The following is a 19,193-nucleotide window of genomic DNA, read 5'->3' on the forward strand; positions in this document are numbered from 1 at the left end:
GAACATGTAAGGAAATAAAATCCAGAAAACCACTTGTCATTTATCTCAAACATTTCCCTGAAGGAACAAATCCCAATGAACGTTTTTTGAGTCCTAACTTTCCAGCTATGCTTTTAAAAACAGCTTTATTTGCATGCCATAAAATTCACTCTATGAGTTCAATTCAATAATTTTCAGTAAATTTAAGACCAAATGCACTGGGTGATGGGGAATTCCTGCTAAAACTGGATTTTATAAGGAAGTGCATGGATGCACCTAGAAGGTTCAGGAGTCTCACTACATTTTGTCAAGCACAGAATCTTCGTTAGTAGTCATATGGGTGTTTTCTTATAATTACTTTAAAGCTGCAGATACATGTTATATTTCTGTATATAAGATACAACACAATTTTTAGAAATTCTCACAGACTATTTAACTGTAAGATGGATGGAAGGGAAACTTAAAGGAACTTATAAAACATTATATTATGGTTCAGTGTAAGGATTTCAAGTTTTAATTCTCTTCATCACATTTCAAAGTGATTTTCCTTCATTCAGTCATCCATTTAATATTTATCAAGACTTTCTAGATGGATGTACTTTATTAGATTAAATGGAAAAGCCTGGTCTCTGTAGTCAACTTGCTTTAAATCTGGTAAGGGAAAGAGACAACCAACTAGATCACTCCCACATAGCATGGTAAATGCAATGATACAAGTATACAGATGGGAAGATTCAGAGGGGTGATTCCTGCAATGAACACTGAAAGCTGTCTAAGCCAGAAAAAGAAGAGAGTGTCATGGCATTCCAGACCAAGAGGAAAGCATACACAGACAAGGTAAGAAGTCACTGAAAGAATGCTAAGGGATTAAGATTTTGCTGGGCTACAGAGTACCTAATTATGAAGTGGTGAGAGGTTTGATTAAAGATGCAGGCAGAGACCAGATTATGAAAGGCCTTGTAAAATGTATTTGCTAGAATTAGGTTTGGCTGTGAGTGACTAAATCCAAAATAATAGTGTAAACAAGATAGAGGTTTACTGCTTTATCATGCACACCACGTTTCTGGGTAGGTGGTGGCTGTTGTGATGTTCCACACTGAGTCCTGGACCCAGACCCCCTCTCTTTTTACTGATCTATGATCCAAGTACAGTTAATAACTAGCATAAGACAGGCCCTTAAAATAAAAGTGGTTTTATTACAAAATTCTAAAAATGTGCTTTAAAAGACAGTCATGGGAATACTGCATAGTAAGAAGAAACATATCTTCATAACCCAGACAATCACATAGCAGATTTTATATTGTCCGTGGACTTGATATTAAAAAACAATTCTTCTTTTCAGTTAAGAAGAGTCTTCAGAGCACCATTATTTGAAAGGGAGGTATTTTGCATATCAGAGTTCATCTTTGGTCTGAAATTAAGAAGCAAAATATTTAGAGTCATCAAGAAGTCATATATGAATTAGGAAGACTTATATTAGTCTATTAATTGTTTTCCCTTAAAGATGAAAAGGTCACGCTCTCCCTCCCAGGAGCATGCCCACATCTTTTTCTTCTCCCTTTTCTTCCCCCTCAGACATGAACCTCTTAAACTCTAGGACCCCACAAGACTTGCAGCCAGGAGGGCAATGGGCAGTGGCAGCTCATCCTGGGCTAATCCCCTGAACCTGTCCCCAAGGCTGCCTTTTCTCTGACTTCTCAGTGAGCCAAAGCAGCCCTGTCTAATCTCTCTCCTGTTGCTTCTTCTATCGTAGGCCCTTTCTTGTTTCACTGTCCCCAGTTTTAATAAACATTCTTTCAAAATCACCTAGGATTAAAAAAAAAAAAGAGAGATGGAAGAAGGTTAAAAAAAAAAAAGCCAACTTACTGCTATAGTCTTGTAGGATCTAGAACTGTTTTCGGAATCACCCACAGGTAGAGTTTTATAGGGCTACTGATGCAGAACCCAAACACCTAAAGGTCTGTATACTTGTAAAGGGCCTTGTAGATGAATGGTCAGTGACAGGGTTGGGTAGACAATGAAGAAGAAATAAACAAAGCTGTCATTCCAGCCCCCCTATCTGCTATAAATCAATGGAATCATTTGACACCCCTCAAAACACCTAGACAAAGATAACAAATAAAAAGAGGAGTGGAGAGGGGAAGCCACCCAGTGTCATTTGGAGTCCACGGAAGAGTCCTGACACCAAATCACTAACTTTGTGAGAGGGTACCTTTCAATTCAGGCAATTTGTTTTGTCACTGGCAATAACTAATTTATGGTTTTGCAGCATTGACAGGAGTTAACATTGGTTGATGATGAACCACTTCGAAGGACTACTTGGTGGCAAATCAGTTCTCAAAACAAAGAAAACAAAACAAAAACAGTAAAACCAAAACTCTATTATTATGATGTTGTTTTAAAATGTCAACATTTTTTAGATCATATATATAAATCAAAATTTTATACAGTATACATTCTGTCACACAAAAACAACTATAATCAAAACAACCCTACCCTACTGTGCTGTCTTTACACACAACCATGCACACAATTTGAAGATGAGAGACTCATTTTTGGTCCTTGCTTTGCTGTAATCCAACTAGCTGATTCTGAACTAAATTCTTTGAGATTAGTTTTGTTCATTGTAAATGAAGGTATTTACTGGATAATTTCTAAGGCCCTGTTTAGCCCGACCAATTCCTACCTTTTATGAACAAAATCAGTATGTAGTGGTATCAACAGAGATTGCTTTTCATGAATAATCATGGTTATATATTTTTTCATCTCTAAATTAGGATGATGAATTTTGCCAAACCTATCTCACAGGGAGAAGAGGCTATTAGATGATACAAGTGAAAATACTTTTAAAAAACTAAACATCTATTCAAATGCCATGTGATATGAATTCTCACATTAAAAAAAATACTTTCCTCCACTTTGCCAGGAGCTCCTATGTCTTCTCACTTAACTGCATCTGAGCACCCTTTCGTTCGCCTTGTTATTATCTATTACATCTGTCTCTCTGGTAGAATGAATTGCTTGGAGGCTCCAGGAGAAACTCAGCTGCTGCCTGACTGAATAAGGACTTGAATAAAAGTTACTTGTCACTCTGACACTGGCTAGTTCAGCTTACCTTTTTCCTATGGCATGTGCAAGGAAAGAGGTCATCCTCAGTCTGTGCTTCTACCCTCTTCATGCCCTCTCGGATCTGGGGCTCACTCACTTGTAAAATGGCATATTCCTGTACAGGCAACAATACAAAAAGTATTCTTTATATAATGCTTAAAGTATATTTACCAAATTAGATATGCTAGAATATGGTCCCATTTAACTAACACGTGTCAAGTTACAATACGCAAAGTCCGCCATACTCCCCTTAAACAGTTAACAATAGGGCTTCCAAGAAGCGGCTGTCCTTTGGACACTGGCTGCCTATTTCTAGGGGATCTCTCCTTATTCATCCTTTATTTATAAGACTTGCTTTTTTAAATTTAGTTTTTACTGCCTTTGCCTTGCAGTGAAAATAACTGTGCATGTGATTTTCCCTAGACTGGGAATTTGAGGACTGGGACTATTCGGTCTTACCCACCATGGCTTATACAGAGTCAGTCACCATCATCATTCATTAAGTACTCTGTCGGTGGCAGGCTCTGGGCTAGGTGCTTATACGCTAGTATATGAGATGAGTGAATGAACACTACCTTGTAGATCTTTAGGAATTTGGATAGTAACTCCCCTAGCTCCTTCAGTTTATACCTTCACCATCTAGGAAAGGTTATAAAGGGGGAGAGGCCAGTGTAGGCCAGAAAAAAGACTGACTTTGTTTCATAGCAGAGTATAAGACATGGGGTGTGATATCATAATTCTGAGATTTAAAAAAGTTTAATTTATGGCCTGGCCAGTTTGGCTCAGTGGTAGAGCATCAGTCTGGGGACCAATGAGTTGCGGGTTCGATTCCAGTCAAGGGCACGTAGCTCAGTTGTGGTTCACCCTGGCCCTGGTCAGGGTCATATGGGAGGCAACCACTCGATGTGTCCCTCTCATGTTGATGTTTCTCTCTCTCTTTCTCCCTCCCCCCTCCCACTTGATCTGAAGATAAATAGAAAAACATCCTCAGGTAAGGATTAAAAGAATTTTTAAATTTGTATTTAGTATAATTATTAGCAAATTACCTGCTTACTAGTGCTTAAAAAAAAAGAAACTTTAAAATTGTTAGATATGCTTTGGTTATGATCCCTAAGTGCTTAGGTCCATGAAAATGATTTCCAAAAAAAATCATGGCTCATATGGAGTCGGCACAACAGGTCCAAACATACCTTGCGCTATGTAGACAAAGAAATGGTAAGACAGCAGTAATATTGTACAAAGGAAGAATATAAATCCATGTACAGTAATTTTGCAAAATCAGATGCTAATTTCCTAACCACACACCACATAGTTCTAACATTTATAATTTTCCTTTAATGATGTAGCATTATACACTAGCTAATCTTTAGTTTTCTACTATTTTCATTATTATTTAATGTTTGCCCTTGATTTTCACCCACATTTATCTCCTTATATAATATACTTTCAGACATTAAGTGAAATATTATTTTCTACTAATATGATCAATTACAAGTTAGATGTCATTTTCTTAGAAAATACTGACCTGGAAAAGTTTAAAATAATAACAGAATATGTCATCACCCATGAGATTATTTCTTGCAAATTCTTGTCCTGTTTTTGCTATCTTCTTTGCCTAGGGGGACAACAATAACAAAATCCTTCAATAAAACACTTTCCCATGCACACATATGAAAACTGATCTTCAGAGAACATTTTAGTGAGACAATAGTGGAAAAAATGTCTTTGAGGTTAGTCTTTCGTGGTACAGGGAACAGTTAACAGAGTATGTTTATTTTAATTAAAGGGAAGTTTTTTTTCAGACTTGAAAGTTTAAGAAGTCATATTAAACCTTCTAGAATTAAGCCTCTCTTAGCGAGAAGATATACATTAAATGAAGTAAAAATGACTGTAAAGTAAATGCAGGATTAAGCTTAAGGTACTACCCTAAAATTTTTCAGGAATTAGTTTAAAGTCTATTTTATGCAATCCTTCATTTTAATCCATAGCACAGTTAGTTTTTCCTTCTGTCAGGCTGGCTATCTTAATTTTTATGTTCCTAGTAGACGTGAGCGGGTGCTTGAGGCTCAGATCAATTGACTAAAAGAGAGAACATAGTCAAGGCTAAGTTTTAGGTTTCGGTTTCATGTGCCTGTGTTCACCCTGAATGCAGTTGTGTTATCCATGGGGCTTCCTATTTATAGGTAACGGTTTATGTCTGAGAACACAGAGCAGACATTTAAAATGAACCCATGATGTTGGGGTACAAGGAGACTGCCTTACCTCTTCATCGTGATCTTTTGCCCATTTAAGTTTTTCTAGAAGATCGCTCAGGTTGCTTTTCACTGGAATGTAGTGTTTCCAGGGCTGCAGCTCATTGTAAAAGTGTTCGTAGTAGATGGAGTCCTGCTTCAGCACAACACTGTCGCCCACGAGAAGATACGGCAGGCGATATGCTGCGACAGTGCCATCAATGTTTATTTGATACTTATGCTAGGAAACAGCAGTAAAATATAAGAACCTCCATTAAATTTCCTTTATTTCTACTCTCATTATTCTCCTCCGCTGTCCACACAAAAGCCTTACTGTCTTCAGATACAAACTGGCCAGATTTTTCCCACTGTTTTCACCACTTAGGAAGTACTATTGCATAACATGCTGACCTAGAGTGAAAGGCTTATTTTGATGCTCTCCTAAATTTCACAGAGAGACCACAAGTCTAATGTTGAAGCAGCCAATTAAATAATAAGTAACTGTTGTCCTCAGGCTACAACCTAAGGAAAGATCGACTTATGGTACCTTTGTAATTTCTCTACTACTTAATTAATCACACCTGAGCACCTGGTGATGGCACATTCTATGCCATGTTAACTACCTTTTAAACATCAGATGGCCACATACAAGTCTCAAGGAAATTAACAAGTTCTGAGGCAAGCACATCTATGAATAAAAATATTCATAGCATTGTGGTAATCAATAGTCTTTAGTGGTAGCAAATTAAACAGGTAGGAATAAGGCGAAGACATGACAAAATACACTGAGAAGGGATGGCTGGTATTGGCTCTCTTTGATTTCAACCATATTTCAAAAAATCTCTGCAATATGCATATGGAAACAATGGCAACTCAGCCTATGGCATTCTTTTTTTTTTTTGGTACATGCTCCTAGCAGGAACTGAATCCAGGACTCTCTGGTCTGCAGGCCGACGCTCCACCCACTGAGCCAAACTGGCCAGGGCAGCCTACGGTATTCTTTAGGTCTACCTGCTGCCATGTAACCCATCATCAACAACAGAAGAAACAAACTTGGCCATATACAGCATAGAAAGAGCTTGCTAGCCCTGGCCGGTTTGGCTCAGCGGTTAGAGCTTTGGCCTGCGGTCCAGAGAGACCAGGGTTCTGTTCCCACTAAGGGCACATACCTCGGTTGCAGTTTGTCCCCAACCCTGGTTGGGTCCTGTGGGTGGCAACCACTCGATGTGTCCCTTTCACGTCGATGTTTTTCTCTCTCTCTCTCTCTCCCTCCACTCTGAACAAAATATGGAAAAATGTCCTCAGGTGAGGATTAAAAAAAAAAAAAAGAACTTGCTAATCACTTGCCTTTCTGCCCATCACATGGGACTTCAAAAACTACTCAGTGGTCTAGAGAGCAGGGTGAAAAGTGGAGTTGTTAGAAAAAGAATCACTCCCCAGGAAATGTGAGCAATCTACTTCTAGTTACAGAAAGTGCTCCCTAATCTCCAGAATTCCCAGGCAGACCATTTGGATGCATTTCTAGTCATTTCCCTACAAGAAAGCCTGACAAGAGACACCTGGTTTATATCTTCTTTATCTGTTGTCAAGCTGTGGCTCTGGGGAGAGGTATGTGTAAAATCATTCACATATATTTATCAATAAAAAAAAGTTTTGGAACTGAAATGTACTTATTTTGCGGATCAATTGCGGGGGAAGTGGGGGGGGCATCATAGCTCTGCCCTGGCCCCAAGCTCCCTGATGTATATTTAATGTCAGGACTAGGTAGTGAGTACAGACCCAGGTTGCCAAACCAATCCCCAGGGCCTCATGCCTTGATAGTCAGTGAGTTTTATGCTCATCTCTCCCACCCTCTGTAAATTAAAGGCCTCAATTTCTCTCCCCCAAATGAAGATACAGTATACCCTTGAAAGATATGGGGTTTAGGGGCCTGACTCCCCACCCTCCAGCACTGTTATAATCCTGTGTAGTGTAACTTTTGACTCCCCCAAAACAGCTGTCCCTTGGTATCCATGGAGGATTGGTTCCAAGACCTCCACAGATGACAAAAACCACAGATAATCAAGTTCCTTATATAAAAATGGCAAAATCAATGCACATAGTCAGCCACCTGCATCTGCAGATTCCCAGCCTCAGATGAAAATACTGCTTTTGATCTGTGGTTGGCTGAATCCATGATGCAAAAACTGGGGAAATAGAGGGCTGACCATATATGGAGAAAAACCAGCCTGTCAGTGGATCTGCGCAGTTCAATCACATGTCATTCAAGGGTCAACTGTATTTGGAAAAACAAAAAGTATTGGTCACAGATGAGAGCGTACCTTGAAGAAATCAAAAAATGAAATGTGTTTGACAATGGGACCATAAAGACTTTCATCGTGTTTAAAGAAGAAAAAGTTGGTGAAGGCAGCATCTATGAGTTCTGGGTGTTTCCTGCTGAGTTTAACCAGCTCAAGTCTCTCTTTGCGGCTGTCTCGACCTCTCCAGACAGCTGTGGAGTTTTTGCTTTCCCAGGGAGGACCTGTGTTAGCTTGCACAGACATCATATCCAGACTTACTCTGGAAGACAGAAAGTACAACACATTTTCCTTCCAAACCATCACATCGAAAGGTTGTTGGGAAAGAACTCACCACAGAAAACAAACAAACAAACAAACCACAAAATAAACAAGCTCTGGTCATCTGTGACCAATCTCTCACCGGCCCATGGTTTCTAGAACAGAGTCAGTCAGGTCATAGGTGGGCATCACGATGTCCTTGGAATCTGTGGAGCCACACCAGGAAAAGATCGGATGGATGTGTGAACTGGATTTCTTTTTTTCCAAAGGCCAATCTCCCAAATTAACAAAAAACTCCACATCAGGCATCCTCACCTAGGAAAAAGAAAAGAAAGAGCTTACTCACATTCTCACATTGTATAATGCCTTCTACTGATCAGTGTGTTGGGAAAGGTGTCTTCTGCATGCAGTCTTCCTTGGTCAAATAAGAACAGTCTAGGGCCTGGTACACTTCCTTACCAAGACAGAAGGAGCCCTGACAGTTTGGGCTAGGCTTATATATCAGTGAGGGAATGTACTATTTTTATTCTGCTTAAATGCAGGGGTCAGTGGGCCTTAGGCACCACCAGCTCGTTGTATTTCAGACCCTACAGGAAGGGGTCAGGGAGCTTCCACTACAGCAGGAAGTGGGAGGGTATTTGGGTGTGGAGTGGATCCACTTGCCCTGGGGGATAGCCACACTGAAAGGGGCTGAACCTTGTATATTCTCTCTCCTCTGTTCTAAGCAAATGCTGGACCACTTGAGCCTGGTGGACCTGTTGTCTATTCTTAGCAACCTGAAACAAAGCACTGGTCTCTTACTGGGTGGCACCTACCAGCCCTTTAACCTTGGCCACACTCATATTCTATTCTATTCTGCAGTACAACATTAACATACAGTGAGCAATGAAACACAATAAATATTTGAAATTGTACCAAATGAAAAGCCAAGCTTCAGGTAATGATAATTATCTTGATTTGAACAGTGGGAGTGACTTTTCAGAATATTGTCACATGTGTAATACTGTCATATTTCCTTTCTAGGTGCCCATATGGGCCAACAGACTTGCTTTAATAGGGATGAAATAATAAAGGTAATCTCTGTTCTGATATTGCCAACAGACTCTAAGATTATCAGAGAGAAAGAGAATTACTAGAAAATAAGTACAACACACTGCACTTGGGACTCTAACTTTAGTTTCTGGTTAATAAGCCAGATGCTTCTATTTTAAGATATACCCCACGTAGGTGATGAGAACAGGATTTGAATTTATTTATTTATTTATTTATTTATTTATTTATTTTTTAGTACATGCCCCTAGCAAGAACCAAACCCAGGAATCTCTGGTCCGTAGGCCGATGCTCCAACCGCTGAGCCAAACCAGCCGGGGCTAGGATTTGAATTTAGGAAGCCCAACTCTAAAGACTAACTTCCAAGCTAGGCTGCCTCTGCTGGCACAAACATGTTGAAAGAACCTAGCCATGGAAAAATGTTAGGGGTATTTGTAAAACAAGATTTTATATATATATAATATATATATATATATAAATAAAACAAGATACATGCGTGTGCATGTGCGCGCACACGCACACACACGATATATATGTATATATACAGGCAAGAACTGCACTGGTCAGTTTGAGAAGCATCTTGAGAAACTGGAGTCTTTAAGAACTTCCTTATTTTTTCATGGGCTGATGTAGATGAGTAAGAAATGCTTGCCAGCACTCTGATGTCTTAGCTTAAAGGAGGCAGAATATTGATGCTATATAACTACCCATGCTCAAAATTAACACACTGTAAATGCTTTGCAATCTTAGGAGAGTTAACTCTGATTTTCTATGAGTGATTCAACCAAGATATGCACACCGGTTGTTCAATAAATAGCTAGTAAACAATTGATAAAAATGGTGGTATAGTTTTTCACATCAACTGTTTTAGTACCGCTGTCAAGTACTCCACTAGAATCCTGCTAAAGAACATTATACCAAGGAAGAGGATTCAAAATATGGCAAGTTTTCTTTGGGCTAAAAGTACGTAAGGCATTTCCCTCTCAAAGGAACTATAAAGGGTTTGAGTGTGTAACCCCAAAAGATATGCTGAAGTCCTAAACTCCAATATTTCAGAATGACATTATTTGGAAATAGGGTTGTTGCAGAGGTAATTAGTTAAGATAAGATCATATTGGAGTAGGGTGGGCCCTTAATCCAATATGGCTGTCATCCTTGTGAGAAGAGGTGAAGACATAAAGACAGGGATAATGCCATGTGATGACAGAGGCAGAGACTAGAGTGATGCTACAAACCAAGGAATGCCAAGTATTGCTGGGCACCACCAAAAGTCAGAAAGAGACAAGGAGAGTTCTCCTCTATAGGTTTCAGAGGAAGCACAGCCCTACTGATGCCTTGATTTTGGACTTCTAGCCTCCAGAACTATGAAAGAATGAATTTCTGTTGTTTAAAGCCACCAGGTACTTTGTTACAGCAGCCCTAGGAAATTAACACAGGCATCCCACATGACACAAAACTTCAGAATAGCATTATAATAAGGCTCCAATATAGAACACCCCTGATATAGTTATTATTTTTAGTTTGAAAAATTATATTATAAAACTTGAGCTTAAATTGTCTATTATACATAAGAGAAAAGAAATACTTACTTTTCTAGTCAAAGAAAGTAGAATGGCATCCATGAAAATTCTAAAACCTACATGTTCACCATGAGTCTTGATATAAACCTAAAAGATAATTGAATTTTCATTACAACAGCCTAAAAGTACGGGCAGGCTTCACTGAGGTAAAGCTTATCACAATGATCCTGAAAATGATTTCTAGTAAAACTATGTAGCTAGTTGTAGCCAAATGGTCAAAACAAAAAATCGCTGAAACAAAAAAAGCAAACCTCATTCACATATTATACCTTGTTATCCTTCAAGGTATAATGACACAAGCTCTGCCTTTGTCCAAATCTCTTTGGGATTTCTGCTGCAATTTTTTCTGGATCAACAGTAGGAAAATGTGCCAGATCTCTCTGAATCTGAGCAATGGTTTCTGGGCAGTTCATCTCCCGCAGCCAGGCTGCACTATCTTCCACAGGACAGTCACAGTTCTCATGGTAAACCGGCCCTAATGACACACAGCAGCAAAATTACACAGTAATAATTTCACTCTGAATTTGAAACACATAACAAATATCTATAATATGACTTCACAAACTTTGCCTAGGTTATTAAAAGGGTATTTTGATGAAAAAAAAAATTAAAAAACAACATTTAAAAACAAAAAAAACCCTGGGGCATCACTAGTAAGTCGGTCTTCTGTTCTGACAGTTTTTCACAGTAAGGTTGTGATATTTTCACAGTCAGGCCTGCTTCACACAACTTCAAAAGAAAGCCAATGGGTACTAATTTTTGCTCACAGTGGTTATTACAGTCCATCATTTTTTATGTTTTGTGTACTTAAGAATAACCAAACATTGGTAAAAAGATATCGAAGGAGTATACCTGTTTTAATGAAAGACAAAGGTATTACGAAATTACTATTTCAATGTTCTCTTACACAGAGAGTTTCTTAAAGTGCCTAAGGTATTTTCCTCAATGGGTAAATCATCATCAATAACAATATAAGTAAACAAAGAACCCCTACTATGTTTTTTTTCCCAAAAATTATACAAAAATAGAGTTAATCTTCAAAAAGTTCATTCATATTGTAATGAATTTAATTGCATATTTATAGAAATAACACAACCATAATACAGCAGAATCTGAATTGATATTTTACTGTCATTCCTTTCTATAATTCTGAGATTTCCAGGCAGCGGTCGACAATGGAATCTTTTTTTAAGGTTTAGCAGATTATATTGTATCATGTGGTCCTGGTGGAATGTTGACACATTTTAAAACATTTGCATTTCTTGGAGGTGGGGAACAAGAAAAATGTGTGTCTCTGTATACTGACTGCTTTTCCACTGTTATAGGGTACTATCTCCACTGAGATGGAAGGATACGGCTCTAGGACCTAGAGTCCAGGTAATGCAGCTGCACTCTCATCCTATATTAAAAAAAAAAAAAGATATTTTTTCTGGAAAAATACTACTGGAACAAAGGCCAAAAAAAAAAACCCCCCAAGAAAGCAGTAGTCAACTTCCCTACTTTGCCTCAAGCCCTCTCTCATGCCTAAGTGATCAAAAAAAATTTTTTTAACCTTTTTTTTTTTTTATCCTCACCCGAGGACATTTTTTCCATTTTTTGTTCAGATAGAGTGGGAGGGAGAAAGAGGAAGAGAGAGAGAAACATCAATGTGAAAGGGACACATCGAGTGGCTGCCACCCGCACGACCAACCAGGGCCGGGGACAAACTGCAACTGAGGTATATGCCCTTAGCGGAACCGAACCCGGGTCTCTCTGGACCGCAGGCCGACGCTCCAACCGCTGAACCAAACCGGCCAGGCCGAAGTGATCAAATTTTAATAAGGATTATCAGTTACTTGTCAAATACCCCCAATTAAGTAAGTGTCATCTATATTGTATATAGCTTGGTTATTCTTGCTAATGTGTGTTCAGGGAGAAAATTCTCTATTAATATGTTCTTTTCTCTTTAGTGAATTATAATTTCCATTGAAATCTTGCATTTCTCTCCAGGGCTCTCAATTTAGCTTTCAAAGGGAAAATGTCTATTTTTTTCTTTCAGTGAAAAAAAAATCATACTAACTTGTTTTTATTGATTAAATGACATGCATCATTGTATTCAAATAGTTGTTTTAAAATTATGTTCCAAATTACCTTTTAAAATATATGGAGATTTGGCCACATGTTGACCTTGGAATTTAACTTCTACCTTCAGATTTTTGTAGCTTGCATACATTCTGTATCTGACTATGAAGGACCCATCCTTGCGGTCTAAAATCTGGACACCAACTCTAGTGAATTGCTCATCTGGTGCTGAGATTTTAATCTGGAACACCTTTTCACCTGGAGAAGACGAGAACCTGTGATGGGTAGAAGAAGAATATATAAAGATTATTTGGAGGAACATATGCACAAAGATTATGCTCTCCAGTCTGTGAATCTTACTATTCTCTTCAATGTTCTTCCCCTAACATACACTTATCTTCTCTTATACTTTTAGTACCAGAATGAATGATGGATCAGAGATTTTAAAGAGGATGACAATGGCCAACATAACATAAAACAGTTTCATTAGAAAATTGCAAGGCAATATGTTAATACAACTAATCTATGTTAACATAGAACATTTATGCATTTCATATATAAAAAATATTCTTATCAACCTATTTATTTCATTCCCACATCTGGAAATTTGTGATCAAATGGTGCCTCTAACGATATTTTGAAAAATCTCTCTCAATGATTCTTTTAAAAAATGAGTATTATAAACCAGCATGGGCAAAAGCTGGTATAGTATATCATCTAAACGACACTGTATGAATTTTTTTTTTTTTTGAGTCAGTGCTCTTGCTGTTAAGATTATATTTAATATAAATTTATATAATCTTTTCTTTGCTTTGGAAAACTTATTCCCAAGATTTTTTTCTTTCCTACAAAATATACATGGTCAGCAATAAAAAAAAGACAATCATTTCAGAAGTATGTGAATACTAGAAATAAGTTTTGAGTATAATTTCAATTATTGAATTCAATGGAGTGAAAAAACGTTTGTTGCAAACATATAGGAGATTCCTACTTGGATACTTTCTCTCTCATTGGTTCTCAGCCTTCCTAATGCTGCAACCCTTTAATACAGTTCCTCGTGTTGTGGTGACCCCCAACCATAAAAATATTTTTGTTGCTACTTCATAATTGTAGTTTTGCTACTGTTATGTCTTAGGCGACACCTGTGAAAGGGTCGTTGGACCACCAAAGGGTCGCGACCCATAGGTTGAGAACTGCTGGTCTAAACTGTAAAGTTTCAAACAGTACTTGATTTTTCTTTTTGAGTTTCAAAGCACGTTGACCTGCACATGTCTAACAGAGGGCAGCACCAGAAAAAGATGAAACCAACCAAGTTTTTAACAACTGGATTTACATTCCTTATAACAGCTTATGCAAAAGTAGTTAGAAATCGTACCTCCACCAAAGTGCAGGGTCTTTGTTTCTCTAATTATGTGGGAATCCCTGTGAAAATAGCTAGGAGAAGAGCTAATTCGTAATTATTTCTAAAGATCTATGAAAGATTGGAACGGAGAAATGTAGTTACAACCAGCTGTGGATAGCACCCAAATATCCTGCTGTGGAGAAACGAGTTCTTGGGCGTTTAAAGTTTGGAGGAAGTAACAGTAAGCTTTAACTTCATTCCAAAATAGTTAGGCAGCTGTTTCTCAACTTACTTATTTCCTGAGGTATCCACCGCCTGGATATAGAAATATCGCGCAGGAAGAACAACAGCTGCTTTTAGCCCTGGTCCCCATATTTCACTTTTCTCCGGGCTCAGTCGCCTCTCTCCGCCGGTCTCGGCAAACGCTGGAACTGTCCCCAGAAAGAAATAGTAAAGCAGCAAAATGCTAAACATTTACAAGACGGACTATCAAAATGATCCACGGATAAATTAAATGTAAGAGGTGGACGGAAGAGCCGTGGTTTGGGTAGGGGCACGCTGGCCGATCGCAGCAGCAAAGACGGCTCCAAGAGGTGTCGTTTGCTGTGCAGGGCGGGCGCGCGGGTCTCCACTTTCCCCAGGAAAATCACAACCCCAGCGCGGGCTTGTACGGCTGAAAGATGCCAGTCGTTCTGCTGAAACGAGCAAGAACCACACTGCTGCGCTTTCTCGGGACAAAGATAAATTTGGGTTGCTCCTGCAACTGGAGCATCATTAGGGGTGAATCCGTCTCAGGTTCCAGTCCAAGGTGCCAGGCGAGGGGATTGGCCCCGCGCGTCGGATCCGGCTGAGTAAGGCTTTCTCTAAGTGGATGGCAGAGAGGACACGCGTCCCGGCGCAGTGGCTTCCTGGGACATGTAGTTCGCAACAGAGCTAGCGGAAATCCTGCCAGGTTTTACCATCTCTCACTCATTTATTTACTTTGCAGTAAAGGCTTTCTACATACTAGATGTCCAATAGAAGGGCACGCTGGCCTGGAGGCACAGCTAAAATGTTGTTTTCTTTAAAGTGTCACTATATCCTCCGCACGTGCAGAGGTCAGGTGTAAAACACGATTAAAGGAAGGTGTTATCAATGATATCTGATGATTGGTCTCTGGGAACAGCCGTCCAGGGCGCTGTCTCCGTACTATCCGATGGGATGAGAGACGCCAGCCCCAGGGTAACCCGAGGAGTGTCGCAGGCCGCGCGCTGTAAGCTGTGATTCGGAATCGTAGTGGGGTTTCGCCCCGGCCGCAGCGACCCGACCCCACCGGACAGGCTAAAGGTACCCGGGGCTATGGGCAGAATCAAAGTGGTGGTCCCTGGCTGTGCCCCCAGCGCACCGGGTAGTGCGCCAGGCACCCGCGCGCTGCGGGCTGGGCCAGATGCGGCACATTTGTTCTAAGCGCCGCCAATGCCGCCTTGGCGGCCAGGGGCCATGGACTTTCCGGAGCCCAGAGGCAGTCCGCGTGGAGGTCACTGCGTCGGTGCTCGTTCTCCTGGGAAAAAGTGGGGTGGCCATCTGGGCCGCAGGACGGAGGGAAGCGCTAGGGAGGTAAAGGACGAGTCCTCTCGGGAACAAAGCCTTTTATTTGGAGTTGCCCCGGCGTATATTGGTGGCTAATGCCAGGAGCCCGTCTGTCTCCCAGCCGCGCTCTGCAGGGCCCGGGTTCGGAGCGCGCGGTGACCATCCCCATGCCCTTGCACTTCCCTCGCGTGGCCAAGGTGGGCCCTGGAGGAGTCACAGTCAGCTCCGGAATCGGACCCGGAGCCTCCTCCTCTTCCTCGACCTTGCCAGCGGTCCGAAAAACCCAGACGGACTGGATGATTCCGCCAGACAAAGCGGGCCTGGGCGGGGGCCATAACGGGGGTTTCCTTTTCTGCTTTCTTTTTTGCATTTCTCACTAGTAATGATGTAAACGCGTGCATTCCAAAGTTCGAATCGGGGGCTCTCTTCGCCGGGGGACAACTGTCCAAGTCCCACCAGCCCAAACGCCTAGAGCACTAGTAGCGTCCTGGGGCGGGTAGGAGGAGGTCACCCAGCCAGCCTCTGCCCACTCCCCCTGGCGGCAAACTGCGGCTTCCGGCTGAGAACGGAGGGCGGGAGGAGGGGCCTGGACGCCGGGCTGCGACGACGGAACCTGACGCCGGCTCCTTAGGAGGGCACGCGGGCTGGGGAGGCAGCGGGAGGGGCGTGGGCAGGGGGCGCAGCAGCTCTTTTTCCTCTGGGCCAGCGCCGCCTGCGTACAAACCGGCTTGGCGCTGCCGGCACCGGCCTGCTCGAATGTCTCCTCCGCCTCCGAGCCCTGCGGCGCTGCTAGCTTCGCAGACGAGGGCGGTGAGAACTCCGCTCGCCTTCTGGGGAGCCTGGGCTCGATGCTGCCCGATACGCGGGAGGACCCCCGGTAAACATCACAGGCCGGCACTTCCGCCAGGCGAGTGGGTTCAGGGCTGAAAGAGGAAGAGAGGCCTGGGGGGCGCGGGATGGGGCGGGGGCGCAGACCAGAAGCGCAGGGGCTTACTATGTCTGCTTTGGCCCTCCAGCATTCCACCGTTTGTAAGTTACTCATCTGCTTCTGTACCTTAGTGGCTTTCCTATACAGAATATAGATCATAATAGTTGTCATATGTGGAAAGCTTTTCTGAAGAGACTTTTTAAGATGTTTAGTTCTCTAAGAAAACTTGATCCTTAAAAATACTGATTTAAAATATAACTGGAAAAGAATGTAACCTAGGCAGCGAGTGTTCTTACAAATGAAACATTTTGTTTGCAAAACAGTGAAAATCGTTTCTCTAGAGGGACATTTATAGCTGGCCATCTTATAAAATTTTGTTTGCACACAGTGTTGTTGCTTGTGCCATGATCTTATGAATAAATCATTAATTTGAGCATTACATCCTGCAATCATTCTTACTAGTAAATCTTAATATAGCATCCTCTCACTTACCTGGATTAGGGGACTTCCATTTTCACAGGTGAGAAGTAGGGAGAAGAAGAGTCCCCTTGGCTAGGCCCTCCTGGAATGTAGGCTCTTAAGCCTGGGTTTACAATAATGCTTGATGTGATGTAGGCATTTAAAAATAAGTATTTGCAGATGATGCTTCTATAAATGCTGGGCCCTGGGAATATAATAGTCAGGAAAACCAGACTTCCAAGAGGCAGACATTCATTATATAAACACACACATGTATAAATGTAAAATCGCACCCGGGTTAAAACCTGTGAAAGGTGCCTGAGCATGTAGCATATACAGGGTGACCTGACCTATTTTGAGGAGCAAAGAAAGTACCCCCTGCTCCACCCCCAAATTAGTACCCCCCCACACCACCCCCAAAGTAACATTTGAAGGATATCTGAAGGATAAATGGAAATTAGCTAAATACAGGAGGGTGAGTGGGAGTAAACAGCATTCAGAGAATGGCAAGTTCCTCAGTGTGGAGGGAGCCAGGAGTGAGGAATGGGGAGAGGGAGGATGAGGTGGGTCCAAATCGAGTTGGCAGAGGGTTTTAGGCAAAGAAGTTATATGGTACATGGTTTACTTTCTAATATCTATGCACAGGTCAGATTAGAAATGTCATCTTGGGGGTGGTGGGGGCTAGGAGTGGGATTGAAATTGGGAATGGTTTATAAAAATAGGGACAAAAGCAGCTAACAAGAAAATAGAGCTGCAGGCTATGCAGTGGAGGGACAAACTGCCTCTCTGTACCTAACTTTCTCCTGAGGAGGCTATAATTACAATAGAACACAATAAAGGGCATCTATAATGTCTCTGTTATCTGTAATAACTTGTGCTTAGTTCACTTGTAAGAAAGCCTGAGGGCACAATAATACTAGCGCCCTTGGCCTCCTGGAGATCTCACTGAAGTGGGGAGAAAAGACAGGATCAGACAGATAATAAGGAAAGAAAATAACACTATATCAGTGTTTGGGTCTTAGGATTTGGATACTTTTTATTTTCTCTGTAATATCTTTTGGTACTTTGCAATATTTTTCTGTAATTTGTTTCACTTGTGTGGTAAACATCTATAAATATTAAATATTAGTTTTTCAAAGACAGATTTTCATAAACAGCGGCTCAGTGCTAAAATTTGCGAACCATGCTAAATTTACTCTTTGCATTTATTGACGATCAGTATAAAAGATGCTTTTATGTTGATGATCTTTGCTCTTTATTAATTTAATTTAATTTTATTTTGATAAAAGTGCAATCAAAGGCATCACTTTTGATCATTGACCACTATTTGAAGGCAATCACCGCCCCCCAAAAAATAAAACCAGACTGTTGAATTTTTTATTAATTAATTGCTTTGTTTTTTCTTGTCTTGAACTTCCAGAAGCTTAGCCCCTTTTGTAGGCAGGTGCAGTACTTTCCCTCTGCATGTGTTTTTGGTAACATTCTCCTATCTAGGTTCCAAATCAGTGTCTTTCAGAACATCCTCAACACTGCCACACAGGGAGCTGGTCCTACAGGTAAAATTCCATTCAGTCTGAGGAAGGAAGCTCTGGCAAAGTGGAAGCTAAGCTTGAGATGAAGCGATAACAAGGGCAGTGCCTAGAACATTTCCCTACCAGACTAACACTTCCCTACCAGACTAACTTCTGTGCCGGGGTAATTGCCTTTTCCTGTGACCATGTGCTGCTCTCTTTCATGCCTCATCTTATTACAAGACACCCGCACAACCTCTGTGTTACAAATAATACTTCTATCTATTCTATGGCTTTTAGAGAAGGCATAAAGATAACAGATGAAAAGTAGAAAATGCTCCTCTAGGATATCTGCTAAAAAAAAAAAAAAAAACAACTCCTGAGAAAAACACAGTTTGGTGTGCACAAAATCAGGTATTCTGCTTCTCTTACATCTTCCTCCACCTCTTACATCTTCCTCCACTGTCACCATCATGTCAGGAGATGAGGAAGAAGGAGAAAGCATAACAAATTCCTGTCTAGAGAGCCACTATACCTACTCCTAGGATTTGTTGGCTAAAAACTAACAAACAAACAGACACAAGAAAGTTTCTAAACCATCAGAAGTTCCATCTTTGTTGGTAAAGCTCCTGCCAAACAGATCCTCTTGCAAATAACTATAAACTCTGAACAAATTATATGAAGGTTTGAATAGAGGGCATGTAAACATTCCTTAAAATAAAAAAATTAAAAAAGGAATCTTTTCCAGGATATGTGGAGTCCTCCCAGTATGGAGGGCTATTTGCTTAAATTATAAGAAGGACATACAGTATCTTCA

General features: G+C 40.9%; 1 protein-coding gene across 1 annotated transcript; it reads right to left on the reverse strand.

Annotated features, from left to right (window-relative positions):
• Positions 1-1,152: 1,152 nt before the first annotated feature.
• POGLUT2 (protein O-glucosyltransferase 2) lies at positions 1,153-14,717 on the reverse strand. Its single transcript, XM_036249516.1, has 10 exons — positions 14,202-14,717; positions 12,637-12,842; positions 10,776-10,981; positions 10,516-10,593; positions 8,019-8,191; positions 7,640-7,877; positions 5,350-5,559; positions 4,613-4,702; positions 3,095-3,202; positions 1,153-1,390 (listed from the first exon to the last, which is right to left on the reverse strand). Exons 1-10 carry the CDS (start codon positions 14,381-14,383, stop codon positions 1,373-1,375), a joined length of 1,509 nt encoding a protein of 502 aa, XP_036105409.1. The 5' UTR covers positions 14,384-14,717; the 3' UTR covers positions 1,153-1,372.
• Positions 14,718-19,193: the final 4,476 nt, after the last annotated feature.

The sequence above is a fragment of the Molossus molossus genome, unplaced genomic scaffold, assembly GCF_014108415.1.
Source record: "Molossus molossus isolate mMolMol1 unplaced genomic scaffold, mMolMol1.p scaffold_m16_p_9, whole genome shotgun sequence".
In the NCBI taxonomy this organism is placed as follows: Eukaryota; Metazoa; Chordata; class Mammalia; order Chiroptera; family Molossidae; genus Molossus; species Molossus molossus.

Excerpts from the sequence above, each read along its gene's own strand:
- POGLUT2 (XM_036249516.1), bottom strand. The coding sequence starts at position 14,383 with ATGTTTAGCATTTTGCTGCTTTACTATTTCTTTCTGGGGACAGTTCCA. Across the intron at positions 12,843-14,201 it reads GTGGATACCTCAGGAAATAA|GTTCTCGTCTTCTCCAGGTG; the intron begins GTAAGTTGAGAA and ends TACCCATCACAG. Across the intron at positions 10,982-12,636 it reads ATCTCCATATATTTTAAAAG|GGCCGGTTTACCATGAGAAC; the intron begins GTAATTTGGAAC and ends GTGTGTCATTAG.